This window comes from Neopelma chrysocephalum, unplaced genomic scaffold (genome assembly GCF_003984885.1).
Source record: "Neopelma chrysocephalum unplaced genomic scaffold, ASM398488v2 Primary Assembly neopelma1_65, whole genome shotgun sequence".
NCBI classification, from domain to species: Eukaryota; Metazoa; Chordata; class Aves; order Passeriformes; family Pipridae; genus Neopelma; species Neopelma chrysocephalum.
Window position 1 is genome coordinate 2,581,153 of NW_020897722.1, and position 22,658 is coordinate 2,603,810.

Genomic DNA, 22,658 nt, shown 5'->3' on the forward strand with positions numbered 1-22,658 from the left:
CGGGGAAGGAAGGGACACCCCGGGGAAGGAAGGGACACCCCGGGGAAAGAGGGGGCATCCCGGGGAAGTGACACTCGAAGGAAGGAAGAGACACCCCAAGGAAGGAAGGGGCGCCCCGGGGAATGGACACGCCAGGGAAGGAAGGGACACCCAGGAAAACGGGTATCTCGGGGAAGGGACACCCTAGGGAAGGAAAGGACATTTTAGGGAAGGAAGGGACACCGCGGGGAAAAACCGCTCATGCCGGGGAAGGGTCACTCGCTCCTCACCCGGCCCTGCCGCAGCCGCCCCGGAGGGCACCGGCGGCGCTGGGGCGGTACCGCGGGCTCCGGGAGGGACCGGGACGGAGACCCCCCCGCTGCCCGGGGGGAGGCGGCCGGGCCGCGGCACCGCCGGGAGCGGGACCGGGACCGGAACAGGACAAGGATCCGAATCGGACCCGGCCCCCCCCCCCACTCACCGCGCGCCCCCCGCGCGGCCTCAGCCAATGAGGGCGCGGCCCGGGGCGGCCCCGCCCACCCGCGCGCGGAAGTGGCTCCCGGCCCCGCCCAATCGCTTTCGCGCGTCACGGCCGGGGCGGGGCCGGGGGCGGGGCCTGTCAGGGCGCGGCTCCGCAGGGTCCCCCCGCCCCTCCCTTCCCGTCCCGTCCCGTCCCTCCGCCATGGCGGCCACCGGCGTCCTGCCCTTCGTGCGCGGCGTCGACCTGAGCGGCAACGACTTCAAGGTGCGGGGGAGAGGGAACGGGAGTGGGGACGCCCCGGCCACAGGGACCGGCGAGCCCGGGCCCCGCGCGGCGCTGTCAGGCCCGGTCCGGCCCCCCGGGCTGGGGAATCCCGGTACAGCGGGGGTGGTGTCCAGGGTGGGCGGTCCCTGAGCCCCCACCCTCTATGGCTGGGCAACCTGCGGGCCTCCATGGGGTCCCAGAGAGACAGGTGGTCTCCGATCCTCTACTTCCCAATCCCATTGGACTGGGGGATTCTGGACCCCAGCCCCATAGTGCTGGGGTATCCCAGCCCCTCAGCTCCCCATCCCATAGAACTAGGTGATCCCGACCCTCTCCAGATCCTAGTCCCATGAAAGTGGGTGATCCCAAACCTCAGTTCCCAATTCCATGGGACTGACTATGTGATCCCACCTCCTAATCCCATAGGACCGGGCGATCCTGGTCCCCCAGATCCCAATCCCATGGGACTGTGTGATCCGAGCTACCAATCCCATGGGATTGGGCAATCCTGGTCTCTCACCCCCAAAACCATAGTACCGGGTGCTTCCAGCTACCAGTCCCATAGGACTGGGTCATCATGGCCCCAAGCTCCCAGTCCCATAGGACTGAGCGATCCCAACCCCCCCAAGCTCCCAATCCCATAGCACTAAGTGATCACAGCCCCCAGTCCCCCAGGACTGGGAGATCCCAGTCCCCCAGTTCCCAACCTTATGGGACTGGATGATCCCAGCCCCCCCCAACTCCTGATCCCATAGTAATGGACAATCCCAGCCACACAGGGCCAGTCAGAGCGAGGTCCCCTGTTCCCCACCCCATGGGGCAGGGGGTCTCCTCACCCTCCTCCTCCCGCAGGGCGGGTACTTCCCGGAGCACGTGAAGGCCATGACCAGCCTGCGCTGGCTGAAGCTGAACCGCACAGGGCTCTGTTACCTGCCCGAGGAGCTCGCTGCCCTCCAGAAGCTGGTGAGCCCCACGTTTCAGGAGGGAATGGGGCTCCACTGTCCCGCTGGAGCCGTGGGATCCGATGGGAGCCTGCTCCCTGCCAGCCCTGTGGCTCGTTGGCGGATGCTCCAGTGTCTAATAATAGGGCTGAGCTACGACGTGTGGTTGAAATCAGATGCAGGAGCTGTCAGGAGTGGGGTTGAGACAGGCTGGGAGTTGGTTTCACCTTGTTTTCCTAGAAAACCAGATGACAAACCATGCTTAGATCCTATGCCCCTTAACAGATGGGATGGGGGATGATTAGTGTGGAGAGGATTAAGGTTTTGGGGCTTTTTTTTCTCCTCTTCTGCTGAAATATATAAGGAGCAGGAGCTGGCAGCTGCCTGGCTTTGTTTTTTGGGTGGCTCTACCAAGCCCTTCCTTGGTGGAGCTCCTTGGTGAGCCCGTGGCTCAGCTTTGCTTTGGTGATGTCCAGGAGCACCTCAGGAACCTCTTTCAGTTGGTTCAGTCAGACAAACACAACGCTTTAAATGCTGCCAGGAGTCCCCGTCCCTGTGCCAGGTGCAGGGAATCCCTCCCTGCTGCTCGGAGCCGTGCTCCCCCTGGCCCTGCCACATGCTCAGGGGACACGACGAGACTTAAATCCTCAAATCCTGGCATCCCTCCCACAGCCTGCCAATTCCTTGTTTTCCTGAGCAGGCAACAGCCGGGCTGGTGATACCCAGAGGAAAACGTTTCCCCTGGGAGATTCCTCCCACCCCCCACCTACCCCACGTCTGCCTGTTTCCAGATCACCCTGTGAGAAGTGTTGATTTCCTGTTTCCAAGGACTGGGATCTGTTTGCTCAGAGACTGTGTGGGACTGCCACAGGCCAACCCAGTGGCATCCCAGAGCAGGGCTGGGGTGTCCCAGCCAAGGCTACCCCAGGAATGAGGGATGTGAGGGCAGCGTGGGCACGCTGGGGCCAACCAACCAGTTTGAGACTGGGAGTGTCCCAGCAGCCCTGTGAGGGTCAGGGCTTCCAAGTCCCCAGTCCTGTTGGAATGGAGGAGCCCCCACACCCATGTGGGGTCCCAGCTGTTGCTCTGAGCAGCCCCGGCTCCTCTCACTGGGGCTTGTCTGGGGCTTCCCTGCAGGAACATCTCTCTGTGAGTCACAACAGCCTCACCACGCTCCATGGAGAGCTCTCTGGCCTGCCCTGCCTCCGGGTGAGTGTCCCCCTCCTGCACCAGGTGTCCCCAGGCACCTCTCGGATCTGGGGCCACACAAGGATCATACCTGGCCACCTTGGGATGCTCAGCAGGCAGCTGAATTCCTGCCTGTCTCCCCTTTCCAGGCCATCGTGGCTCGTGCAAACAGCCTGAAGAACTCAGGAGTCCCTGATGACATCTTCCAGCTGGATGACCTCTCGGTGCTGGTGGGTGCAGAGTCTCCTCCTGAATCCCATTCCTGCACCTCAGTGTCCCCTCGTGCTCCTTGAGGAGCACCAGTCCCAAGCCCATGCCTGAGCTCCAGGGAAGCTGCCTGTGGGCTGGATGACCCTTTGGCAGCGCCTCCAGCCATAGCTGGGTTCCCTATATGCTGATCCAGCTCCTGCTGCAGTGCCCCCAGAGATGCCCCTCACTCCTCAGGTTTGGGAGGTGGTGGCTGGATGCAGGGCCGGGGGTGACACCTGCTTTGTGCTCCCATGTTTCCCAGGACCTGAGCTACAACCAGCTCACGGAGTGTCCCCGGGAGCTGGAGAATGCCAAGAACATGCTGGTCCTCAACCTCGGCCACAACAGGTGGGTCCAGACCCGGGGTGACCATCTCCCTCTGGCCACAGCCACCTCCATCTGTCACTGGGTGCTGCTCTCTGCCCCTCCTCGAAGGAGGCCCGGGGCTGGTGCAGCTCCCAGGCAGCCCTACACATCCCCATATTCCCACAGCATCGACACCATCCCCAACCAGCTCTTCATCAACCTGACGGACCTGCTCTACCTTGACCTGAGCGACAACAAGCTGGAGAGCCTCCCGCCACAGATGAGACGCCTGGTCCACCTCCAGACCCTCATCCTCAACAACAACCCCCTCCTGCACGCACAGCTCCGGTAAGGCCCTACCTTCCAGGCTGGATCCCAGTCTGCTGGTGCCTGCTCCATCCTGAGGCTCTCCCTGGCCTGTGCTCCGCAGGCAGCTCCCAGCAATGACAGCCCTGCAGACCCTCCACCTCCGGAACACCCAGCGCACGCAGAGCAACCTGCCCACCAGCCTCGAGGGCCTGGTGAACCTGGCAGGTAGGCCTGGGGTCCCATGGAGCCCTGCAGGGGCTCTCCCAGCCCCTGGTATGGGTCTGGCTGGTGTTGTCACTGTGTTGTCTCATCCCCCAGACGTGGACTTGTCCTGCAACGACCTCAGCCGTGTCCCCGAGTGCCTCTACACCCTGGGCAGCCTGCGGCGCCTCAACCTCAGCAGCAACCAGATCACGGAGCTGTCCCTCTGCATCGACCAGTGGACCCAGCTGGAGACCCTCAACCTGTCCCGCAACGCGCTCACCTCCTTACCTGTATGTCCCTTTCCATACGTGCCATCCCTGCCCGTGCTTCCATGGTTCTTCCTCACCCCACCTTCTCCCCCTTCCCCAGTCAGCCATCTGCAAGCTGACCAAGCTGAAGAAGATGTACCTGAACTCCAATAAGCTGGACTTTGACGGGATCCCCTCGGGCATTGGCAAGCTCACCAACCTCGAGGAGTTCATGGCGGCCAACAACAACCTGGAGCTCATCCCTGAGAGCCTGTGCAGGTAGAAAACAGCCCACAGCTGGATCCCAAGAGGGGACACACAGACTGTGCGGTGACAGGACGTCACCCTGGGCTGGCCCATCACCAGCATCGCTGGCCCACAGGTGCTCCAAGCTGAGGAAGCTGGTGCTGAACAAGAACCGCCTGGTGACACTGCCGGAGGCCATCCACTTCCTGACGGATGTGGAGGTGAGCACCCAGCACCCCCCTGCCTTGGGCTGGCTGCACCACAGCTCCAGTGCATCCCTGGGATCCCAGCGCTGTAGGGTGGGGTGGGTGAAGTGAGGTCAGGGGGGCTTGAGGCACTCTGGCACACAGTTCTGCCCAGGCAGGGGGAGGATTCGGGGCTCCCTCCACATCCCCTCACCTCACCAAAGCCCAGGGTGCTCCGGAGGTCTCCATCCCACGCCACATCCTCAATGTCCCTGTAAGCAGGTGCTTCAGAGCACTGAGGTCTCTGTCCTCTCCTTGGCAGATCCTGGACGTCCGCGAGAACCCCAACCTGGTGATGCCCCCGAAGCCGGTGGATCGGACCTCAGAGTGGTACAACATCGACTTCTCCCTGCAGAACCAGCTCCGCCTGGCCGGAGCCTCCCCAGCCACCGTCGCCGCTGCCGCCGCCGCGGGTCAGTGTGCAGGGATGGGGGGGACAGCCCCTGGAGAGCCTGGGAAATGAGCTGTGCTCCATAGGGTGCCCCACAGGTGTCCTGGCTGCCTCTCACCCTGTCCCCATGTCCCCAGGGAGCGGCACCAAGGACCCACTGGCCCGCAAGATGCGGCTCCGGCGGCGCAAGGACTCTGCCCAGGATGACCAGGCCAAGCAGGTGCTGAAGGGGATGTCAGATGTGGCCCAGGAGAAGAACAAGAAGATAGAGGTGGGAGAGGGGCCCTGAGGGCATCACATTGACCCTGGCCCACCCCATGTGCCAGCAGGGACCCATTTGTTCCCAACTTGCTGACCTGCCCCCATCCCACAGGAGAGCGGGGAGGCGAAGGCGCCGGACCTAAAGACAAGGCGCTGGGACCAGGGCCTGGAGAAGCCACAGCTGGACTACTCGGAGTTCTTCAGCGAGGATGTGGGGCAACTGCCTGGCCTCTGTGTCTGGCAGATCGAGAACTTCGTGCCCACGCTGGTGGACGAGGCTTTCCACGGGAAGTTCTACGAGGCCGACTGCTACATCGTGCTCAAGGTAGCCGGGGAGGACTGAGGGTCCCCCACATCCCCAACCTGGGGATGCAGCTGTCCCATCTCACACCCTGTCCTTTCCCAGACCTTCCTGGATGAGAACGGTTCCCTCAACTGGGAGATCTACTACTGGATCGGGCAGGAGTCCACGCTGGACAAGAAGGCCTGTTCCGCCATCCACGCTGTCAACCTCCGCAACTACCTGGGGGCCGAGTGCCGGTGCATCCGGGAGGAGATGGGGGATGAGAGCGAAGAGTTCCTCCATGTGAGGCCAGCCCCTGCCTCCCCTGTAGCCCCCAGCCCCTCCTCTCCCACCCTCACCCCCTCCCTGCCCCCAGGTCTTTGACAACGACATCTCCTACATCGAGGGTGGCACAGCCAGCGGCTTCTTCACCGTTGAGGACACACAATATGTCACCAGGTACTGCTGGGGACAGGGGATGTGTGGGGCAGGCAGTGCCCCATGTCCCACCATGGCTGTCCCTCCCCCAGGCTGTACCGTGTCTATGGGAAGAAGAATGTCAAGCTGGAGCCAGTGGCACTGAAAGGGACATCACTGGACCCCCGGTGAGTGGCCAGGGGACACCGGGTCCCTGCAGAAAGTGCAGCAGGGTCCACCTGAGACAGTGTAGCTGCAGCTCTGGGGTGAAAATGGGCCGTTCCAGCACCTTCCTACAATGATGTGGGTCCAAACCCAACTTGGCAGATGTGGTGCCCTGCAGGGACCCCCGGGGTAAGTGTGACACTTGGTGCACCCCACTCTCCTAACTCTTCTCACCTGTCTCCACCAGGTTTGTCTTCCTCCTGGACCACGGCCTCGACCTCATGGTGTGGCGTGGGAGACAGGCCACACTGAGCAGCACCACCAAGGCCAGGTAGGGCTGGTGAGGGGGCTGGGGGTGTGGGGAGCACAGCTGCCATCTCACCTGCTCCTGCCACAGGCTCTTCGCCGAGAAGATCAACAAGAACGAGCGGAAGGGCAAGGCCGAGATCACGCTGCTCACCCAGGGCCAGGAGACCCCCGAGTTCTGGGAAGCACTGGGGGGGCAGCCCGAGGAGATCCGGCCCTGTGTCCCTGATGACTTCCAGCCCCACAAGCCCAAGCTGTACAAGGTGGGGAGCTGTGTCCATTGGGCTGTGGGCACTGCTGGGGTCCTGCAGCCCCCCCTCACCTGTGTCCCCGTCCCCTCCGCAGGTCGGCCTCGGTCTGGGCTACCTGGAGCTGCCCCAGATCAATTACAGGCTCTCAGTGGAGCACAAGAAGAGGCTGAAGGCTGATCTGATGCCAGAGATGCGCCTGGTAGGATGGGGCGGGGAGGTTCTCCCAGTCTGACCAGTGAAACTGGTTTCATGCCCCCTCTGCCTCCAGCTGTGCCCTGGGAGAGGCAGGTTCGGCCAGCAGCGCCCGGCTAGGGGATGCTCTGCTCTTCCCCACTGCTGGGAGCAGGCAGGGTGTTTTCCAGCTGGGAATGCCTGACCCTCTCTTCCCTGGGATGCCCTCAGCTGCAGAGCCTGCTGGACACCAAGAGCGTGTACATCCTGGACTGCTGGTCCGATGTCTTCATCTGGATCGGGAGGAAGTCGTCGCGGCTGGTGCGGGCGGCGGCGCTGAAGCTGAGCCAGGAGCTGTGCACCATGTTGCACCGGCCCAAGCACGCCATGGTCACCAGGAACCTCGAGGGCACCGAGTGCCAGGTAGGACACAGACCCCTTGGATGGGGTGCTTGGGTGCCGGGGAGGGTGCTGTGGCCCAGGGTGTGTTATCTGCTCCCCAGTTTACACCTTGAACATCTGGAGGTGTTCCAGAAATGACGGGACGTTGCACTCTGTGCTCTGTCCTAGTTACGAGGTGGTGATCGGTCAGAGGTCGGATTCAATGATATTGGAGGTCTTTTCCAACCTTAATGATTCTGTGATTTAGGTGTTCAAGTCCAAGTTCAAGAACTGGGACGATGTCCTGCGCGTGGACTACACCCGGAATGCTGAGACGGTGCTGCAGGATGGTGGCTTGGCCGGCAAGGTCCGGAAGGACGCCGAGAAGAAGGACCAGATGAAGGCCGACCTCACGGCGCTCTTCCTGCCCCGGCAGCCCCCCATGCCCCTCAGCGAGGTAGGGCTAGGGGCTCCTGTGAGTCCCCCCCTGGCATGGGCCGGGTGCTCGTGGAGGGGCTGGGGGTCTGATGGAGCACGTGGGGTCACAGGCAGAGCAGCTGATGGAGGAGTGGAACGAGGACCTGGATGGCATGGAGGGCTTTGTGCTGGAGGGCAAGAAATTCGCTCGCCTGCCCGAGGAGGAGTTCGGCCACTTCCATACCCACGACTGCTATGTCTTCCTGTGCAGGTGACACCCAGCCTGTGCCCGCTCTGGGGTTGTTGGACCACCTTGTCCCCCACCTCCCTGCCCAGGCCCCCAGCCTACCCCATCCCTCACAACACTCCCTGTTCCGGCCCTCAGGTACTGGGTGCCAGTGGAGTATGAGGAGGATGAGGAGAAGAAGAAGAAGGGTGAAGGCAAAGGGGAGGAGGAGGGTGAGGAAGAGGAGGAGAAGCAGCCCGAGGAAGACTTCCAGTGCATCGTCTACTTCTGGCAGGGCCGGGAGGCCTCCAACATGGGCTGGCTCACCTTCACCTTCAGCCTCCAGAAGAAGTTTGAGAGTCTCTTCCCTGGCAAGCTGGAGGTGACGGAGCTTCTCGGGTGACATGGGTACCCCTCTGTGCTTCCAAGGCTGAGGGCAGGGGACAACAGAAGAGATGGGGGCTGGCAGGGGGGTGCAGCTGGAGCTTGGGGTTGCGTTTGGGGGGTCCCCATGGCCCTGCTGACACCCACCCCTGTCCAGGTGGTGCGCATGACCCAGCAGCAGGAGAACCCCAAGTTCCTCTCTCACTTCAAGAGGAGGTTTGTGATCCACCGGGGCAAGCGGAAGGAGCGGGCCAGCCCTCCCCAGCCCAGCCTCTACCACATCCGCACCAACGGCGGGGCCCTCTGCACCAGGTCAGTGCTCCAGGGGCTGCTCTGGGCCAGGCAGCACCCACACATTCCAGGGTCCAGGTGGGATACCCACCAGTGGGCACAGCTGCTGGGTTTCCTGCTGATTTGTGCCTCGGGGGCTCCTTCTCTAGGTGCATCCAGATCAACACGGACGCTGGTCTGCTCAACTCTGAGTTCTGCTTCATCCTCAAGGTACTGCTCGGGGCTGAGCATCCTCAGGGGTGCCTGGGTGCGCTCTTGCCCCCTTGGGCAGCTCTGACTCTGTGCTCCCCAGGTGCCCTTTGAGAGCACAGACAACCAGGGCATTGTCTACACGTGGGTGGGCCGGGCAGCCGACCCTGACGAGGCCAAGCTGGCCGAGGACATCATGAACCACATGTTTGATGACTCCTACAGCAAACAGGTGAGTGGGGCTGAGCACCAGCTTACCTGAGTGACAGGGACCACCCAGGCCACGCTCAGCCCTGTCCCTGCCCTCACAGGTCATCAATGAGGGAGAAGAGCCCGAAAACTTCTTCTGGGTGGGCATCGGGAGCCAGAAGCCCTACGATGAAGACGCCGACTACATGAAGCACTCCCGGCTCTTCAGGTGGGTGCTGGCCCAGGGAGGGCTGCTCCAATCTGCTGGTTCCCTTCCTCCCACAGTGCCCAGGCCCCTCCTCTCCCAGCTCTGTCCATCCCTTGGGAATCAACAAACCAAAACAGAGCTGCTCCATCACGTCCATTACCTCTGCAGGAGCTGAGTCCTAGCAAACTCATGCCTGATGGTGTCCCCTTCTGGCTCTCCCCACAGGTGCTCCAATGAGAAGGGTTATTTCTCCGTGTCGGAAAAGTGCTCGGATTTCTGCCAGGATGATCTGGCTGATGATGACATCATGCTGCTGGACAACGGGCGAGAGGTGAGCTGGGGGCAGGAGGCTCTCCTGGGTCCGGATCTTCCAGCGGCTCCATGTGCTGAGCCCCGCTGCTGGTCCTTCCCGCAGGTCTACATGTGGGTGGGCACCCAGACCAGCCAGGTGGAGATCAAGCTGAGCCTCAAGGCGTGCCAGGTAAGGCCTCCCTCCTTCTCCAGCTTGGGGCTGTGGGAGGGAGGATTTGGGCACTTCCATCTCTCCTCGAGGCCCTGGCCAGGGTGATGCAGAACTCCTGGGCTAGGGAATGCCAGCCCTGGCGGTGGACGAGGGCTGGGACCCCCACGGCGGTGCTCTGCCCCAGGTCTACATCCAGCACATGCGCTCCAAGGACCCCACGCGGCCCCGCAAGCTCCGGCTGGTGCGGAAAGGCAACGAGCCCTGGCCCTTCACTCGCTGCTTCCACGCCTGGAGTGTGTTCCGCAAACCACCCGCCTAAGGACTGGGGGCACCCGGTGCTCCGGCCACAGCCCCCCTGGCACGGCCGGATCCCGGCACCCTGCGCTGCCGCACACACCTGCTCCCAGCCAGGCTCGGCTTGGAGCTGCTTCCCCCCCCCCAAGCCGGGGCCAGCGGGGAGCGCTGGGGCTCTGTCCCCCCCTTCTCCTGGCACAGGGCCCCTCCCCTTCCAGGGAGGCCCCTGCTACGCCCTGCTTGGGGATGCTGCTGCCCCAAACCAGTGCCGAGCTCCCCCTGAGACTGGGGGGCAGGAGCGATTCCCGGTTTGGGGGGAGGACGCTTTGCTAAGGAGAACTGGGGAGAGCCAGGGGCTCTCAGCCCCGGGCCTTACAGCTGGGGGATGTACAGCTGTCCTGGGGGATGGAACCCTGGCAGGGATCAGCCCATCAGGATCATATCAATAAAGGCTGCACTTCTCACCCCGACACTGTCCCAGGCTCTGTCTCACTCCCAAGTGGGGTCCCCCCGACCCTCATTCCTGCCTCTCCCGCAGCTCAGGGGAACCCCAGCACTCACCTGGCTCCAAGGCTCCCCAAACACCTGCAGCCCGGGCAGTTGATATTAAATGCTTTTATTTTCAATATTAAAAACCAGTATTTTTAATAACTAAACAACGCTAAATTCATCTTACCAAAAAAAAAAAAGAAAAAAGACAAAAAAAAAAACAAAACCCAAGGATGAGGTGTGGGGGGGGTTCTACCAGGGACGCTACAGCCCCGGCCTCGGCCGGCAGCGACGGAGCCCGACCCCCTCAGCCACACATGTACCGCAAGAGAGCCCGTGGGGGGGCCACGACAGCCCTGGATCCCCAAAAAGAGAGGGGCAGGGACCAGGCTGAGCCCCATGGGGACAGCTACCATGGGCCAGGGGACAGAGCCGGCATCACCACAGCCCCCTGGGAGGGCAAGGCCGGGCTCAGAGTCCAGGGGGGATTTGGCACAGTGAGACCCCCAGGGTAGGGCAGCCCAACCTGGGGCAGGAGGGGTCTGGGGCAGCCCCATCTGCCCCCCCCACCCAGCACCAACACGGACCAGGAGCAGGAGCTGGTGTGTATTCCCACAGCATGATCCCATCCCAAACCCACCCGTGGCAGGAATTAGTGTCAGAAAGGAGCAGCAGGCACGGAGCCCAACCTGGAGAATAGCCCTTGGAGAAGCCACTAAGAGAAAAAGGCCACCTGTGACCCCCCACTGTGCCCCTCCCCGGGCTGCTCAAGGCCTCCGGTGCCTGGCTGGGAGCCAGGGGGTCCCTGCTGGGCTCCCCTGGGAAGGGGACAGTCCCTGTATGGCAGCCGGAGCTGGCAGGGGACGGGGCTGTAAACTGCAGGGAGCCGGGCATGTAAACACAGACCAGGGTATGGGGGGGGCCGTGCCCAGGGGCTCCCGGCCCCCCACCTCCCCGAGGGACCAAAACCGGCGGACAAGGGGGATCCCACGAGCCCCAGCCCTCCCCACGGAGCCGGGGAAGCAGCAGCATCCCCCAGGAAGGGGGCTCTGGAGCAGGGGACAGTGACACTTGACCGTGTATAAAAAAGAAAAATATCTTCCCCGGGAAGAGTTTGTGCCCCACAGGCCCAGCTCAGGGGTCCAGGGCCGGCGGCCAGGCAGGGAGGTGTGGGGGGAAGGTGCCGGAGCCGGGGCGCGCCGGCGGCCGGCGCGGTGTTAGAGAAGAGGCGAGTCTACGTTACATGGGGAGGGGGCGCGGGGGGTCCAGTCGAGTCGCGCATCCCGGGAATCCGAGCACTGAGATGGGTCAGGGAGGCCGGCGATGCCTGTGGGGGACACAGCCCCTGAGAAGGGGACCAGGGGGGCCCGGGACACATGTCTCCCCTGCTCCCCTTCCTCCACAAGCCCCAGGGACCAAAGCACATTCCAATTCCTCCCATGAGGAATGTGGATGCCAGGGCGTGGCGCTGGGTTCCCAGGTCCAAACCCCACTCCCACCCCAGGGACCACCCCCTCACAGACCTCACTTGATGAGGATCCCCGTGGGCCGGGCCTCGTCCTCACTGGTGTTCCTCAGGTTCCGCTCTGCTTCCTCTGAGGACCTGGGGCAGAACAGGGTCAGGGGCAGCTGAGGGCATCCCCACAGCCCCTTGGCACCAGTCACCCCATTCCCACCCCACTCACGCCAGGAAATCCTTCACTTCCTCCACGGTGATGTCCCCGGTGGTGTCCAGCGGGTTCTCCAGGCTGCTGTTGGGGGAGTCGATGGGGCCAGGCGAGAAGGCAGCCAAGTGCTCCTCGGGGGACCCTGGAGAGTGATGGGGACGGGAGGGATTGGAGGCAGCCAGGCCATGGAGCTGGCCCCAGAGCAGAGCCCACGGGACACGGTGTCCGTGCTGGAACAGGGGGATCACTCACGGTCGCTGTCGGAGGGGGAGTGCTGGCCCTCGGGGCTGCGCGGGACGTGGGTGCCGTTCGCCTGTGGAAGCTTCGGTGTTGCCATCAAGCTATTGCTGGAAGGAACGGGACAAGTTACGTTCAGAGCCGGTGCCAATGGGGTGGGTGTACAGGGCTGCTGTCACAGCAAGGCCCCCCACGCCCCCAGGGCACGTCCCCACCTGAGGCAGGAGGTGTCCTGGAGCCGGGCGACCTCCAGCCGGCACAGCGGCTCCGTCACGTTCCTGGCGCTCAGCGAGAAGCGCTCGAACTCGGACGGCGAAATTAGGTAGAAACCTAGAGAGGGGACAAAAGGGAGCCTCAGGGAGCTGCAGCAAAGAACAATGTCCCGTCGACATGGGATGTCACCTGGTGCCCTCACCTTGGCCGTGCTTGGTGAAGACACAGGAGGCGATGCCGCTGATGTCCTCCTTGCGGATGCAGCCATAGTGGACCTGGGGCCGCAGGCTGGGCACAGTGAAGATGTGGATGTCCCCCAGGTTGGTGAGACAGGCCAGGCAGTTCTCCAGCCGCTCCTCGGAGCCGGCGCTGGCCAGGCTCACCAGGGCCACCTTCCGCACCCGGCAGCCCTCGTGTGCCGTCAGCTTGAACTTGGTCTTGGCACTCACTTTGGGCAGCGTGAAGACCTGGGAGGGGGAGAGGAGCCAGGTGTCAGAGGGGAACAGGAACCTGCGGGGTTTTGGTGGGCACCTTTGCCCTTACCAAAGGGCAGCACCTTCCCCTTGGATCCACCACTCCGGGGACAGGCATAGGAGGGCTCCCAGACTTGGCTGGTCATCTCCAGCCCTGTTCCTGCACAATAGGGACATAGGACACGTTGTGTCTCATCCCTTCCACAGCAGGACAACGAATCCCACGCTCACCTTGAACTGCTCCTCTGACGAGATGAGCATGGAGTGGCTGCCCTGCATGTCGGGGGCCTTGGCGAGGTCCCGAGACACCTCGTAGGGCTCGGGCAGGGGGTTCCCCCGCCCATCCAGCACTGCAATGGCCACCACTGGCGCCCGGTGCATCAGCTGGATCTCCTTCCCCAGCACCGCCTCCACCGCCCGCTCCGAGAACTTCTCCTGCGACGGCACCTCCAGGGCGTAGACGAACACCGACCCCGAGTTGGTCCCTGCCCACATCGTGGGGCCGTGGTGGGCGGCTGCAGGGGTGGGAGCAGTGTCAGAGCCCCCTCCCCACAGCGTGGCACCAGCCAGACCCAGCTCAGGGGCTTTTCCCGGCAAGGGAGGGGGATCTCACCGTCGCGAAGGAAGGTGTCGGCGAAGTAGAGGCACCGCACAACCCCCGAGAGCGAGTCATCGGCAGAGCGGGGCTCGATCCGCCGCTGCACCGGCGTCATCTCCACCTCGGGGGGCCCCGCCTGCTCCGCCAGCTGTGCGTTGGCCTCCTGTACCTGGGGAGGGGGACACGGGGTCAGTCCCTGCCCAGCGGGGACAGTGGTGGCCCCCGCTCCCTGCCCACCTTGCTGGAGGGGCTGCTGGCGTTGAGCCTCTTCTTGCCGGACACGCGGCTCTTGCGGATGCGGCGGAAGGACTGGCGCAGGGACTTCTTGAGGGACTTCACGCGGGACAGGGGCCCCTCCATGGCCAGCGAGTCGTTGGGGTGCAGGGTACACCTGCGGGCACCGATGCTGCTCAGCACCCAGACCCCGCCACATCGCTCTGGGGTGTCCCCAGCACCAAGAGCCCCCATACCTGGCCAGCACGGGGTTGCGCCGGTAATAGTCGAAGAGCCCGAAGCCATGGCTGGTGCCGAAGGCCACGAGGTTCCACTCGGAGTGGAGGGTGACAGCAGTGACAGCAGCAGGGGGGACGCACTGCACCAGCACGCTGGGCTGAAAGCCGGGGGCGAAGTGCAGGGGGCCGTTCCGGGGGGCCAGCCGGTCGTGGCCCTTCCAGGTGAAACCCTCACGGTCCTGCAGCAGGTCCACTGTGGCCACGCTGACCGCATGCTCTGACTTCTCGTCACTCAGTTCCATCACCAGCACCTGCAGGGACAAGCATGGATGGTGGGACACACGCTGGACCCTCCAGACAGCCACCTTGCAGCATGCCAGGGGCTAAACCTCATGGGTGGGAGCCCTTCAGGGACAGCCATGGGGGTCTGTGGGGTCTGCAGCCCCCCACAGCCATGCTGTGGGTCCTCAAGTGGGGAGCTGAGAGGTTCCCGGCAGCCCCCGCTCTGCTCTCCCTGCCCTACCTGCCCTGCCGTGCCTGCCACCACCATCTTGGCCGTGTACTTGCAGAGCGCGATCTTCTGCACGCCCAGGCGTGGGTCGTCGCTGTAGGGATCAAAGCAGCCCACCTGTGTGTGGGGGGGACAGGTGAAGGGGGGCTGGGACCCTTCACACAGCTGTGGGGTGGGCCCCCCGCTGCACCCCCACATCCTCCCAGCAGCTGTGGCACATGGCATCACGCCCAGCGAAGGTCTGTCCCCACGCACCCCCCAACTCTCCCCCTCCACCAGGGCAGACCCGCGGGACGGGGCACACGGAACAAACGCCCCTTGTGTCCCCACGGTGCGTCACACGGCAGCTGTGCCCTGAGCCGGGGGACACGTCCCCGGGGCGCAGCCGGGACGGCTCCGGCAGGTGCACCCCCCATGCCCGCCTCTGGGCTTGCCCCCCTCTGTGCTGGCAGAGCCAGGGGGGTGCTGGGGTCCATGGCAGTGCCCCCCCGCTCTGGGCACCTCACCTTGCGGAACGGCGGCCACTCCTCCTCGCCCGCCTGGTTGAGGCTGTCATTGTGCTCACAGTCTGTCTGGAAGATGCTGGCTGTGCCCAGCTTGTAGAGGGGCTTCAGGGAGACCCCCGAGGCGTCCCAGAACCGCACCGTGCCGTCCTCGTGCCTGTGCGGGGGGGCCCTGTCAGCACGGGGCCCCGACATCTGCCCGGCTAACAAGAGCTGCCTGTGTGCTGGCAGCCACCGTGCCAGAGGGGGGGACAAGGGGGGACAGTGCAGAGGGTGACACACTCATGCCCAGCAATCAAGCTGAACGAGGAAGGGCAGCCCACCCAGCAAGAGTGGCTGGGCCTCACCACCACCCCATCCCAATCTCCCACCGCAGGAAGGGGTGAGGATGCATGTCCCTCAAAGTTTGGGTTTCCCAGGCCCCCCTCCCACTGCCAGGCCACTCACCCAGTGAGGAGAAGCCCCCTCTGCGTGGGCTCCTGGGCCAGGTTCTTCCCCCCATCAATGGGCCAAGCCTGGAGGGAGGGATGGAGAGGGATGGAGGGAGGAATGGAGCCCACCAGCCCAGCCTTGGGGGCTCGGGGGTCTCCCTCCCCACCACCCCCGTCACTGACCGCAGAGGATTGCCGGGGGCTCTGCTGCTCGCCGACACTGACGATCCTCTCCCAGAGCTTGAGGGGCACGTTGGAGACGTGGCAGGAGCAGGTGATGGCAGAGGAGTGGAGGGGTGCCAGGTATGGGGCAGGGATGGTGGGCCAGCCTGGCGTCTGGAGGTCGATGGCCACCAGCTCCTCCTCCACCAGCACCACGAGGGCTCGGGGGTTCTCAAAGCCTGGGGAGAGGGGAGATGGCTGCAAGGAGAGACCCCCACACCACCACTCGCTCCCCGGGGTGGCCCCAGCTGCACGTACCTCCCTCGGGCACCTCCGCGCCCTGCACGGTGAAGAAGTCGATGACGCGGGAGGTGAAGTCGAGCGTGGCCAGGCTCTGGCCCTGCAGAACACTCACACAGTGCCGGTCACCATAGCTGGCCCGCGGCATCCCCCCGCTGAAGATGATGAAGGGGTTCCTGGGTGGGAGAAAGCAGCTTCCATCAGACCCTGGACCCCCCTCGTGCCCCCTGTGCCCACCTCCAGCCCACCCACGTACCCCGACTCGCAGGTGCGCCAGAGGATTTTGCTGATGGCTTTGCAAGGGAAAGGACCTGAAAGGAAGACACCGACCCTGTGGTTGTGGCACCGGGTTGGGGGGATCAGCTGCCAGCCCCAGAGGCCCCCCAGACCCCCATCCTATACCGTAGGGGATGGTGGACATGACGGGCTGCTGGGTCCTCTGGCCGGTGCTGCTCACCGCCCACACCATGTACCCGCCGTCGCTGTGGGAGCTGACGATGCTCTTCCCGCTCTGCTCCCAGGCCAGGCTCTCCAGCTGCTGTGGGGGTACACGGGGGGTTCAGCACCAGGATGAGGACACACACACAAGGCCACAGCCCTGCCAGCCCCCCGTCAGCCCCGGTACCTGGTTCCCCAGGAAGAGGTGCTGGACGACACGCGTGCTCTGCTCCCAGAGGACCACCAGCCCCCGGCTGTACCCGATGAGGAGCCGGCTGCTGTCACGTGGGTGCTCCTGGATGGATTCCACTGGCCCCAGCGCCTTCCCGCAGCGGTAGTCATCGGGGACACTGCGGGGGGACACACACACAGGGGGTCAGGGGGGACTAGGGGTGGTAGGGAGGGGACACGGGGCCTGCAGGGCTCTCACCTCTGCAGGATCTCATCCGGGAAGAGGGTCTTGTCCTCCAGCAGCGTCAGGGCGGGCAGGGTAAGGAAGTACACGGCACCGCCCTCGGTGCCCAGGCAGACCAACGTGCCGGCGGACATCGGCAGGACCACCGTCACCCTTGTGATGCCGGGGGAGCAGCTGGAGGGGGGAGTTGGAGGCTGTGTGAGCACCGTGCAGAGAGACCCCGAACCTTCCCTGCCCCATCCGTGCATCCCCATTCCCCTTGGGCCCAGGAGAGCGGGGACAGGGATAGCCTCAGTACTGCAGCAATTAGAGCCATTAATCATCCCAGGGCCCTACCAGCACCTATAAAAAGCCCAGGGCTTCACTGCATTCCCCCTGTTGGATCGGAGGAGGATCTTGGTGGAGAAAACACCACCACTGAGGGGACCTTGGCCACCGTCCTGCCGGAGCAGGGCGGCTGCTCCCACGCGCCGTTCCCAGCCGGCAGCGGTATCGCTTTGGCCGCAGCCCCGCGGGGGAGCGGCCGGGACCCCCCCAGGCAAGTACTTAGTGCTGCCGGACCCTGGGCGTCCCGGGAGGCCGAAGCTGTGGGTCTCTTCCAGGTGGGAGCAGCCCTCCTTCTGGCAGACCTCCCAGAGGTGCACTGTGTTGTCGTCCAGCAGTGAGAGGAGCCAGCCCTGAGGATGGGGGGATAATAGTGGGGTGTGTGGGGGTCCGGGGGGCTGCTGCCAGACCCCCTCAGAACACCCACGTACCTGGCCAGGCAGGAAGTGCAGCTGGGTGACAGTGGCTGTTTCCTTGTGCAATCCCGTCAGCTCCACGCCCGGCGCGCCATATCTGGGGGGGCCGTCAAAGAAACAACAAGGGTAGAGCCCCCCCCGACCCCAGTGAACCCCAGGACCCCCTCCAATTCCTCCAGGTCACAGTTCTGCCAGTAGGTGCCAGTTTAGCCTCCTGTCCCTGGGAGAGCCAGGGCAGAGCATCCCTGGTTGTGCCACATGTCGGAGCCGGCCTTGGCACCACTGTCCCCAGCTGGGATCCACCAAGAACCTCTGACTGGGACACTCCAGGCCAGGCTGGGATCCACTCAGCACTTCCAACTCCAACCGGGATGTCCTGGGTCAGGCTGTGGCCGACACACGGCCGGGGTGGGTGTGTGAGAGGCGCCGGGAGCCCCGGCACGCACCGGCAGCGGGGTGGGGTTCGGCATGCGCCGGCACAGCCTCACTCGCCCAACTGGTCCCGGCTCCTTCGGCAACGCCACTCGGCAGGAACCGGGGCAGGACCCGCACAGTGGCTCCAGCACCACACGGAGCACCCCAACCTGGCATCCCCGACACCCCCCGGACCCAGCCAGCTGCTCCCCCCAGCCCGGTGTCACCAGTGAATGGCACAGCCATGCCTGGGCATGCCATGTGCCGGGGGTCCTCATCCCCAGCTGCCTCCTGGTGCCCTCAGCACAGGGAACCAGTCCGTCGGCTCTGCCCAGCTGGACAGGCAGGAGCTGTCTGGCAGTGCCGGGCACAGCCGAGCCGGCAGAGCCAGGCAGGAGCCATGGAGTTTTGGGGAGAGCAGACAACGGGGTGTGCGAGATGGAGCACGCAGGGGGCTCTGACTGCTAGGTAGAGGGGGGATGCCACCCATCGTCGCTCATCCTGGGGTCTTTCCCCACCAAAACTGGTGCCGCCAGCTGGGAGCCCTTGGGACAAGTAGCTCAGGAACACTAGTGTATGGGACAGGGGTCCAAGCCCAGGGACCCCCAGCTGCCCCAGGAGACCCCCCAGGCACTGGCATCCCCTCAGTGCTGGACTGCCCCTGCAGCCAGATCCACCCAGCCTGGCTGGGGAGCACCCATGGGTGCCCCCACTAACCAGTAACGCCAGTCAGGCCAGCTCCGGCTGCTGTCTCACCCGGCCCGGCTTCCCTGGCACCGCCAACCTCCAGAAGCATCTTTTTGGCGGCAGCCGGAGCGGGGCTGGGTGGGCACGGGGTGCAGGACCACACTAGTGGTACCACTCCAAAACCACCCCCGCAGAGGATGCTCGGGGCACCGCAGCCCCCGCGAGGGCATCCCCACGAGGCTGGGGGGGCTCAGCCGGGACCAGCAGCCCCGGGCGGGCGAGCGGGGCGGCCGGCGACGTCGCGGCCGGGCTGGCACCCGGGCGGCCCCGGCAGAACAAAACACGCCATCTTTGTGCTCGGGAGGCCGCGAGCCGCCGGCCTGGGGGAGGGGGAGCAGCGCGGCCCCCCCGCACCCCGACCCCGACGCGGGCGCAGCCGCCCCCGCGCCCCCACCCCGCATTCCTGCGGCGCGGGGGCCCCCCGAGCATGGGCCGCATCCAGCCCTGGCCGCCCGCCAGCAGCCCTCTGAAGTCTCCCTGCACGCTGCCGGCAACAAAAGCCCGGCCGGCGTCCCCTGCTTCGGCCCCCCACCCGGGACCGGGCTCAGCGCCCACCGCAGCCCCTCACCCCGGCGCCGGCCCGGCCAGAGCTCCCGCTGCCCACCCCCTGCCCCCCCGAGGGCTGCGTGAACGAGGCCAGGATGCACAGGAGCCCCCCGGGATGTGGGGGTGACACCGGGAAGGACTCTCACTTGGGATGCCACCCAGGACAGCCGAGCCCCTTTGCCCCCCACCCCACCTCGCGATGTTTTGGGTGAGGTGGGGGTTTCCTCCAGCCTCCCCTTCCCCACCCGGCCCAGCTGCAGCACAGCTGGACGGATGGATGGACGGATGGACGCCAGCGGAGCAGGGGCTGCCGGATGGGCCAGAAGCAGCACAGCCACGTCTCCAAGCATTCCCCAGGATGGAAAGAGCCAGAGGAGTCCAGGAGGGCTTGGGGGGGGGGGGTCCTTACCTCCTGCTCATGGGGGGGAAAAGGATACAGCTTGACGGCTCCTGCCTTGGTGCCGATGGCCATCACACGCAGCACGGGGTCGTAGGCCAGGGCACTGGGCTGGCTGGGGAAGCCGTGCTCCACCGTCTGCCACGGGGACAGGCAGGTCAGAGCGGGACCCCCCACCACTGACTGCCCCCCAGACACCCCCCATGGCCCCCTCTAACCCCCACGGCCCTGATCCTGCACCAGCCTGAGCATCACCCCTACAACGGGGGATCACAAGGATGCTGTCTTGTCCCCCACTGCCACCAAGGGGGGCCTTGGAGAGCGGGGACATCACTTCTCACCCCATTTCTACTCAGCAACCCAAGAGCCACACTGAGGACCGGAGTAGGTCTGAGCTTGCACAAACCACTTCACCACCCACCGGCCCTTTGGGATGCGACCCCCTGCTCTAAACCCCCTGCCCGAGGCAGGGACACCCCAGGAGGAGTGAGCAGGACCCCCACCGCGGCATCACCGGGGGTCCCCGATGCCGGGCGGCAGAACCAGGCGAGCGGGACCCGCCAGCACCCGGGACGTCCCCGCTGGAGCCGCGTGCCGCCCGCGGGCACCTTCCCAAGGAAGTCCCGGCCGGCGATGGCGTGCCCGGACTCGCCGGCCGGGGAGGGGCTGCCACCTGGCAGCGGGGGGACGCGGGGGGCACCCACCGCCCCGGCCCCGAGGGGACCGCAGGGCTCCCGGGGGCAGCTCGGCTGAGCAGCCACGGCGCGATCAGACGATACGGAGCCCGCCGGAGCCAGACTGGCCGGATCCTGACCTGCTCCCTTTGTCTGGGGCATCCCGAGAGGCGCAGCGGGGCGGCTTTTCACACCCGCCGGCGGCAGCCACCGTCACCCAGCTCCTGCTCCCCTCCCAAGGGACACCTTCAGGAGCGTGACAACGTCCCCAGCCCATCCAAGGCGTCCCAGCCTATCCAAGTGGGTCCCAGCCCATCCAAGGGGGGAGGTAGTGGATGCTCGTGGGTGCTGACCCCTGTGGCAGCCCCACACAGGGTCACCCCGATTCCCCCCAGGATGCACGCTGGGCTGGAGGAAGGAGCTGGGACAGCAGCAGCGCAGGGACGCCACAGTGATGCTTTAGGCCGGGGTCCAACACGGTGACAGCGGCAAAGACTCCCCAAAAAGCGCTGTCCCGGCTGCTCCCCAGCACTCCCAGCCCCGAACGGGGGCCCGGCTCAGCCCCCTGCCCGCAGCCCTCCCTCCCGCCCACAGCGGGGCCGCATCCGGCAGGCTGTGCCGGCCGGCCAAGCGCGCTCCCGGCCAAATTACAGCAAATCCCAGGCAGATCTGGAGCTCGGGAGGAAAAACAACCGTTAATGGGAGGCAGGTGGGCAGCCGGCGGCCCCAGCACTGGGACGGTCGGAGCGGGGCTCTCCCCGGCCCCCCCGGGACATCCCACCGGCACAGACCCCACAGGATGCCCCCTCGGGCAGGATCCAGCCATGGGAATGCACTCCCCAAAAACGGGGGGCTCCAGCTGGGCTGAGCCTTGCACCCCGGGCAGACCCCCTCCGGGGGGATCAGGGCTGTGCTGGGCAGGGGCTGCTGGCTCCGAACTTACCCCAAAGCACACCCCGACACCTCCCAGCTCGGCCCCACCGTGGGACAAGCCCGGGGTCCCTCTGGTGCACGGCGGGGAGTTGGGCAAGTACCCAACGGCAGTGCCAGGATGTGCCAGAGGATGGACAGACACGGTTTGGGCTCATCCAGGGGCCACTACCGGTGGTCTCCTACCCCCCGGGACCAGCGCAGGAGGGTGGTCCCAACGCCGCGGGGCTCCCGGGATGGGGTGCAGGGAGTCCCAGGCGGGCACCCGCCGGCACACCCCGATGCCCTGAGGGAAAGGTCCCCCACCCCCGGGCTCGCAGGGTCCCTCCAGCGTAGTTTGATGAGCTTGGGGGCGTCCCCCCACCCCGAATGAGGGAACTGAGTGGGAAACGTCCCCAGTGCCCAAACTCTGCGAATCCGATGATCCCCGAACCCCACAGACACAATTTGGGGTGCAAGGGGATCAAGCCCCGAGGGTCATCGCCACAGCCCTTCCTGTCGACACAGGGGGTCCGGCACCACCAATATCCCACTCCTGCGGGGATTGGGGTGAGGGCCTGAGCCCCGCACGGGGGGTGCAGCCAGGGATGCTCCAGGGCCAGACAGGGTGGGGGACCACGGGACACCCCGAAACGCCGGCGAGCGAGGCCTGGGGGAAGCCCCGGGACAGGGCGAGTGCGGGAACAGGGACGCTCCGGGAAGGGGCTGGGAGAAGGGATGTTGCGCCGGTGCGGGGGTCGCATCCTGCCCCCGTGCGCTCCGCGGGAGGAGCGCAGCCCCCCGGGGCGCATCCCGCACCCGGGGGCTCCCGGCAGCCACCTCCGGGGTTGCATCCTCCCGCACCCCTGATCCCGGGGGTCCCCCGCCCCGGCAGCCCCGTCCTCTCGAGAGTGCCCCCTCCCCGGAGGTGCCGGGGGGTCCCGGTGCGAGGCTTCCCGGGCATTCACGGTGCTCTCGGGGGAGGCGGTGCCCTGCACGCCGCTCGCCTCCCCGCGGGCAGCATCCCGCGCCGTGGGGTCCCGCAGCCCCGCGCCCCCGAGGACGGGGGGTGCCCGCACACCGCACCCTGCCCAGTGCCTCCCGATGCCTCCCGGTGGTCGCCGCCCCACCGGGACCCTCCGCCGCGCCCCGCGCTCGCCCTGGACGCACCTTGCTGAAGGCGAAGAGGTCGTGCCGGAGGCGGTCGCGGTGCGGGTCGGCACCCTGCCGCCGGAACCGAAACTTCATCATGGTGGGGCCGGCGGCGGCGGCGGCAGCAGCGGTGGCGGCGCGGTACCGGGCGGGGCGGGCGCGGCCGGCGATGGCGGGGCCGGTCCCGGTCCCGGGAGGCGGTGCCGGTGTAGGGGCCGGGCGGGGCGGGGCCGGCAGGGGGCG

General features: G+C 65.7%; 2 protein-coding genes across 4 annotated transcripts; one reads left to right on the top strand and one right to left on the bottom strand.

The window, feature by feature from the left end:
* The first annotated feature begins 605 nt into the window (after positions 1–605).
* FLII (FLII, actin remodeling protein) lies at positions 606–10,417 on the top strand. Its single transcript, XM_027683690.1, has 30 exons — positions 606–724; positions 1,577–1,687; positions 2,803–2,874; positions 3,003–3,083; positions 3,365–3,450; positions 3,595–3,756; positions 3,839–3,942; positions 4,036–4,211; positions 4,291–4,448; positions 4,552–4,636; positions 4,923–5,073; positions 5,189–5,322; positions 5,425–5,637; positions 5,719–5,898; positions 5,972–6,054; positions 6,126–6,200; positions 6,425–6,508; positions 6,575–6,746; positions 6,829–6,933; positions 7,137–7,328; positions 7,555–7,743; positions 7,835–7,974; positions 8,089–8,311; positions 8,471–8,625; positions 8,754–8,814; positions 8,897–9,025; positions 9,105–9,211; positions 9,416–9,521; positions 9,606–9,671; positions 9,838–10,417. Exons 1-30 carry the CDS (start codon positions 662–664, stop codon positions 9,970–9,972), a joined length of 3,798 nt encoding a protein of 1,265 aa, XP_027539491.1. The 5' UTR covers positions 606–661; the 3' UTR covers positions 9,973–10,417.
* A 227-nt stretch (positions 10,418–10,644) lies between these two features.
* On the bottom strand, positions 10,645–22,520 carry LLGL1 (LLGL scribble cell polarity complex component 1). 3 transcript variants are annotated; one of them, XM_027683693.1, is made up of 23 exons: positions 22,434–22,520; positions 19,721–19,818; positions 17,592–17,673; positions 17,398–17,513; positions 16,852–17,010; positions 16,609–16,771; positions 16,386–16,521; positions 16,240–16,294; positions 16,002–16,159; positions 15,705–15,922; positions 15,538–15,605; positions 15,094–15,247; positions 14,600–14,704; positions 14,095–14,387; positions 13,862–14,015; positions 13,640–13,793; positions 13,258–13,541; positions 12,756–13,020; positions 12,556–12,670; positions 12,356–12,450; positions 12,122–12,245; positions 11,960–12,039; positions 10,645–11,763 (listed from the first exon to the last, which is right to left on the bottom strand). In XM_027683693.1, exons 1-22 carry the CDS (start codon positions 22,512–22,514, stop codon positions 11,961–11,963), a joined length of 3,156 nt encoding a protein of 1,051 aa, XP_027539494.1. In that variant the 5' UTR covers positions 22,515–22,520; the 3' UTR covers positions 10,645–11,763; position 11,960. The 3 variants fall into 3 exon arrangements, with proteins under 3 accessions (XP_027539494.1, XP_027539493.1, XP_027539492.1); XM_027683692.1 differs by having other exon boundaries at positions 12,356–12,444; positions 17,383–17,513; positions 22,434–22,514; XM_027683691.1 differs by having other exon boundaries at positions 17,383–17,513; positions 22,434–22,514.
* Between the last annotated feature and the right edge of the window lie 138 nt (positions 22,521–22,658).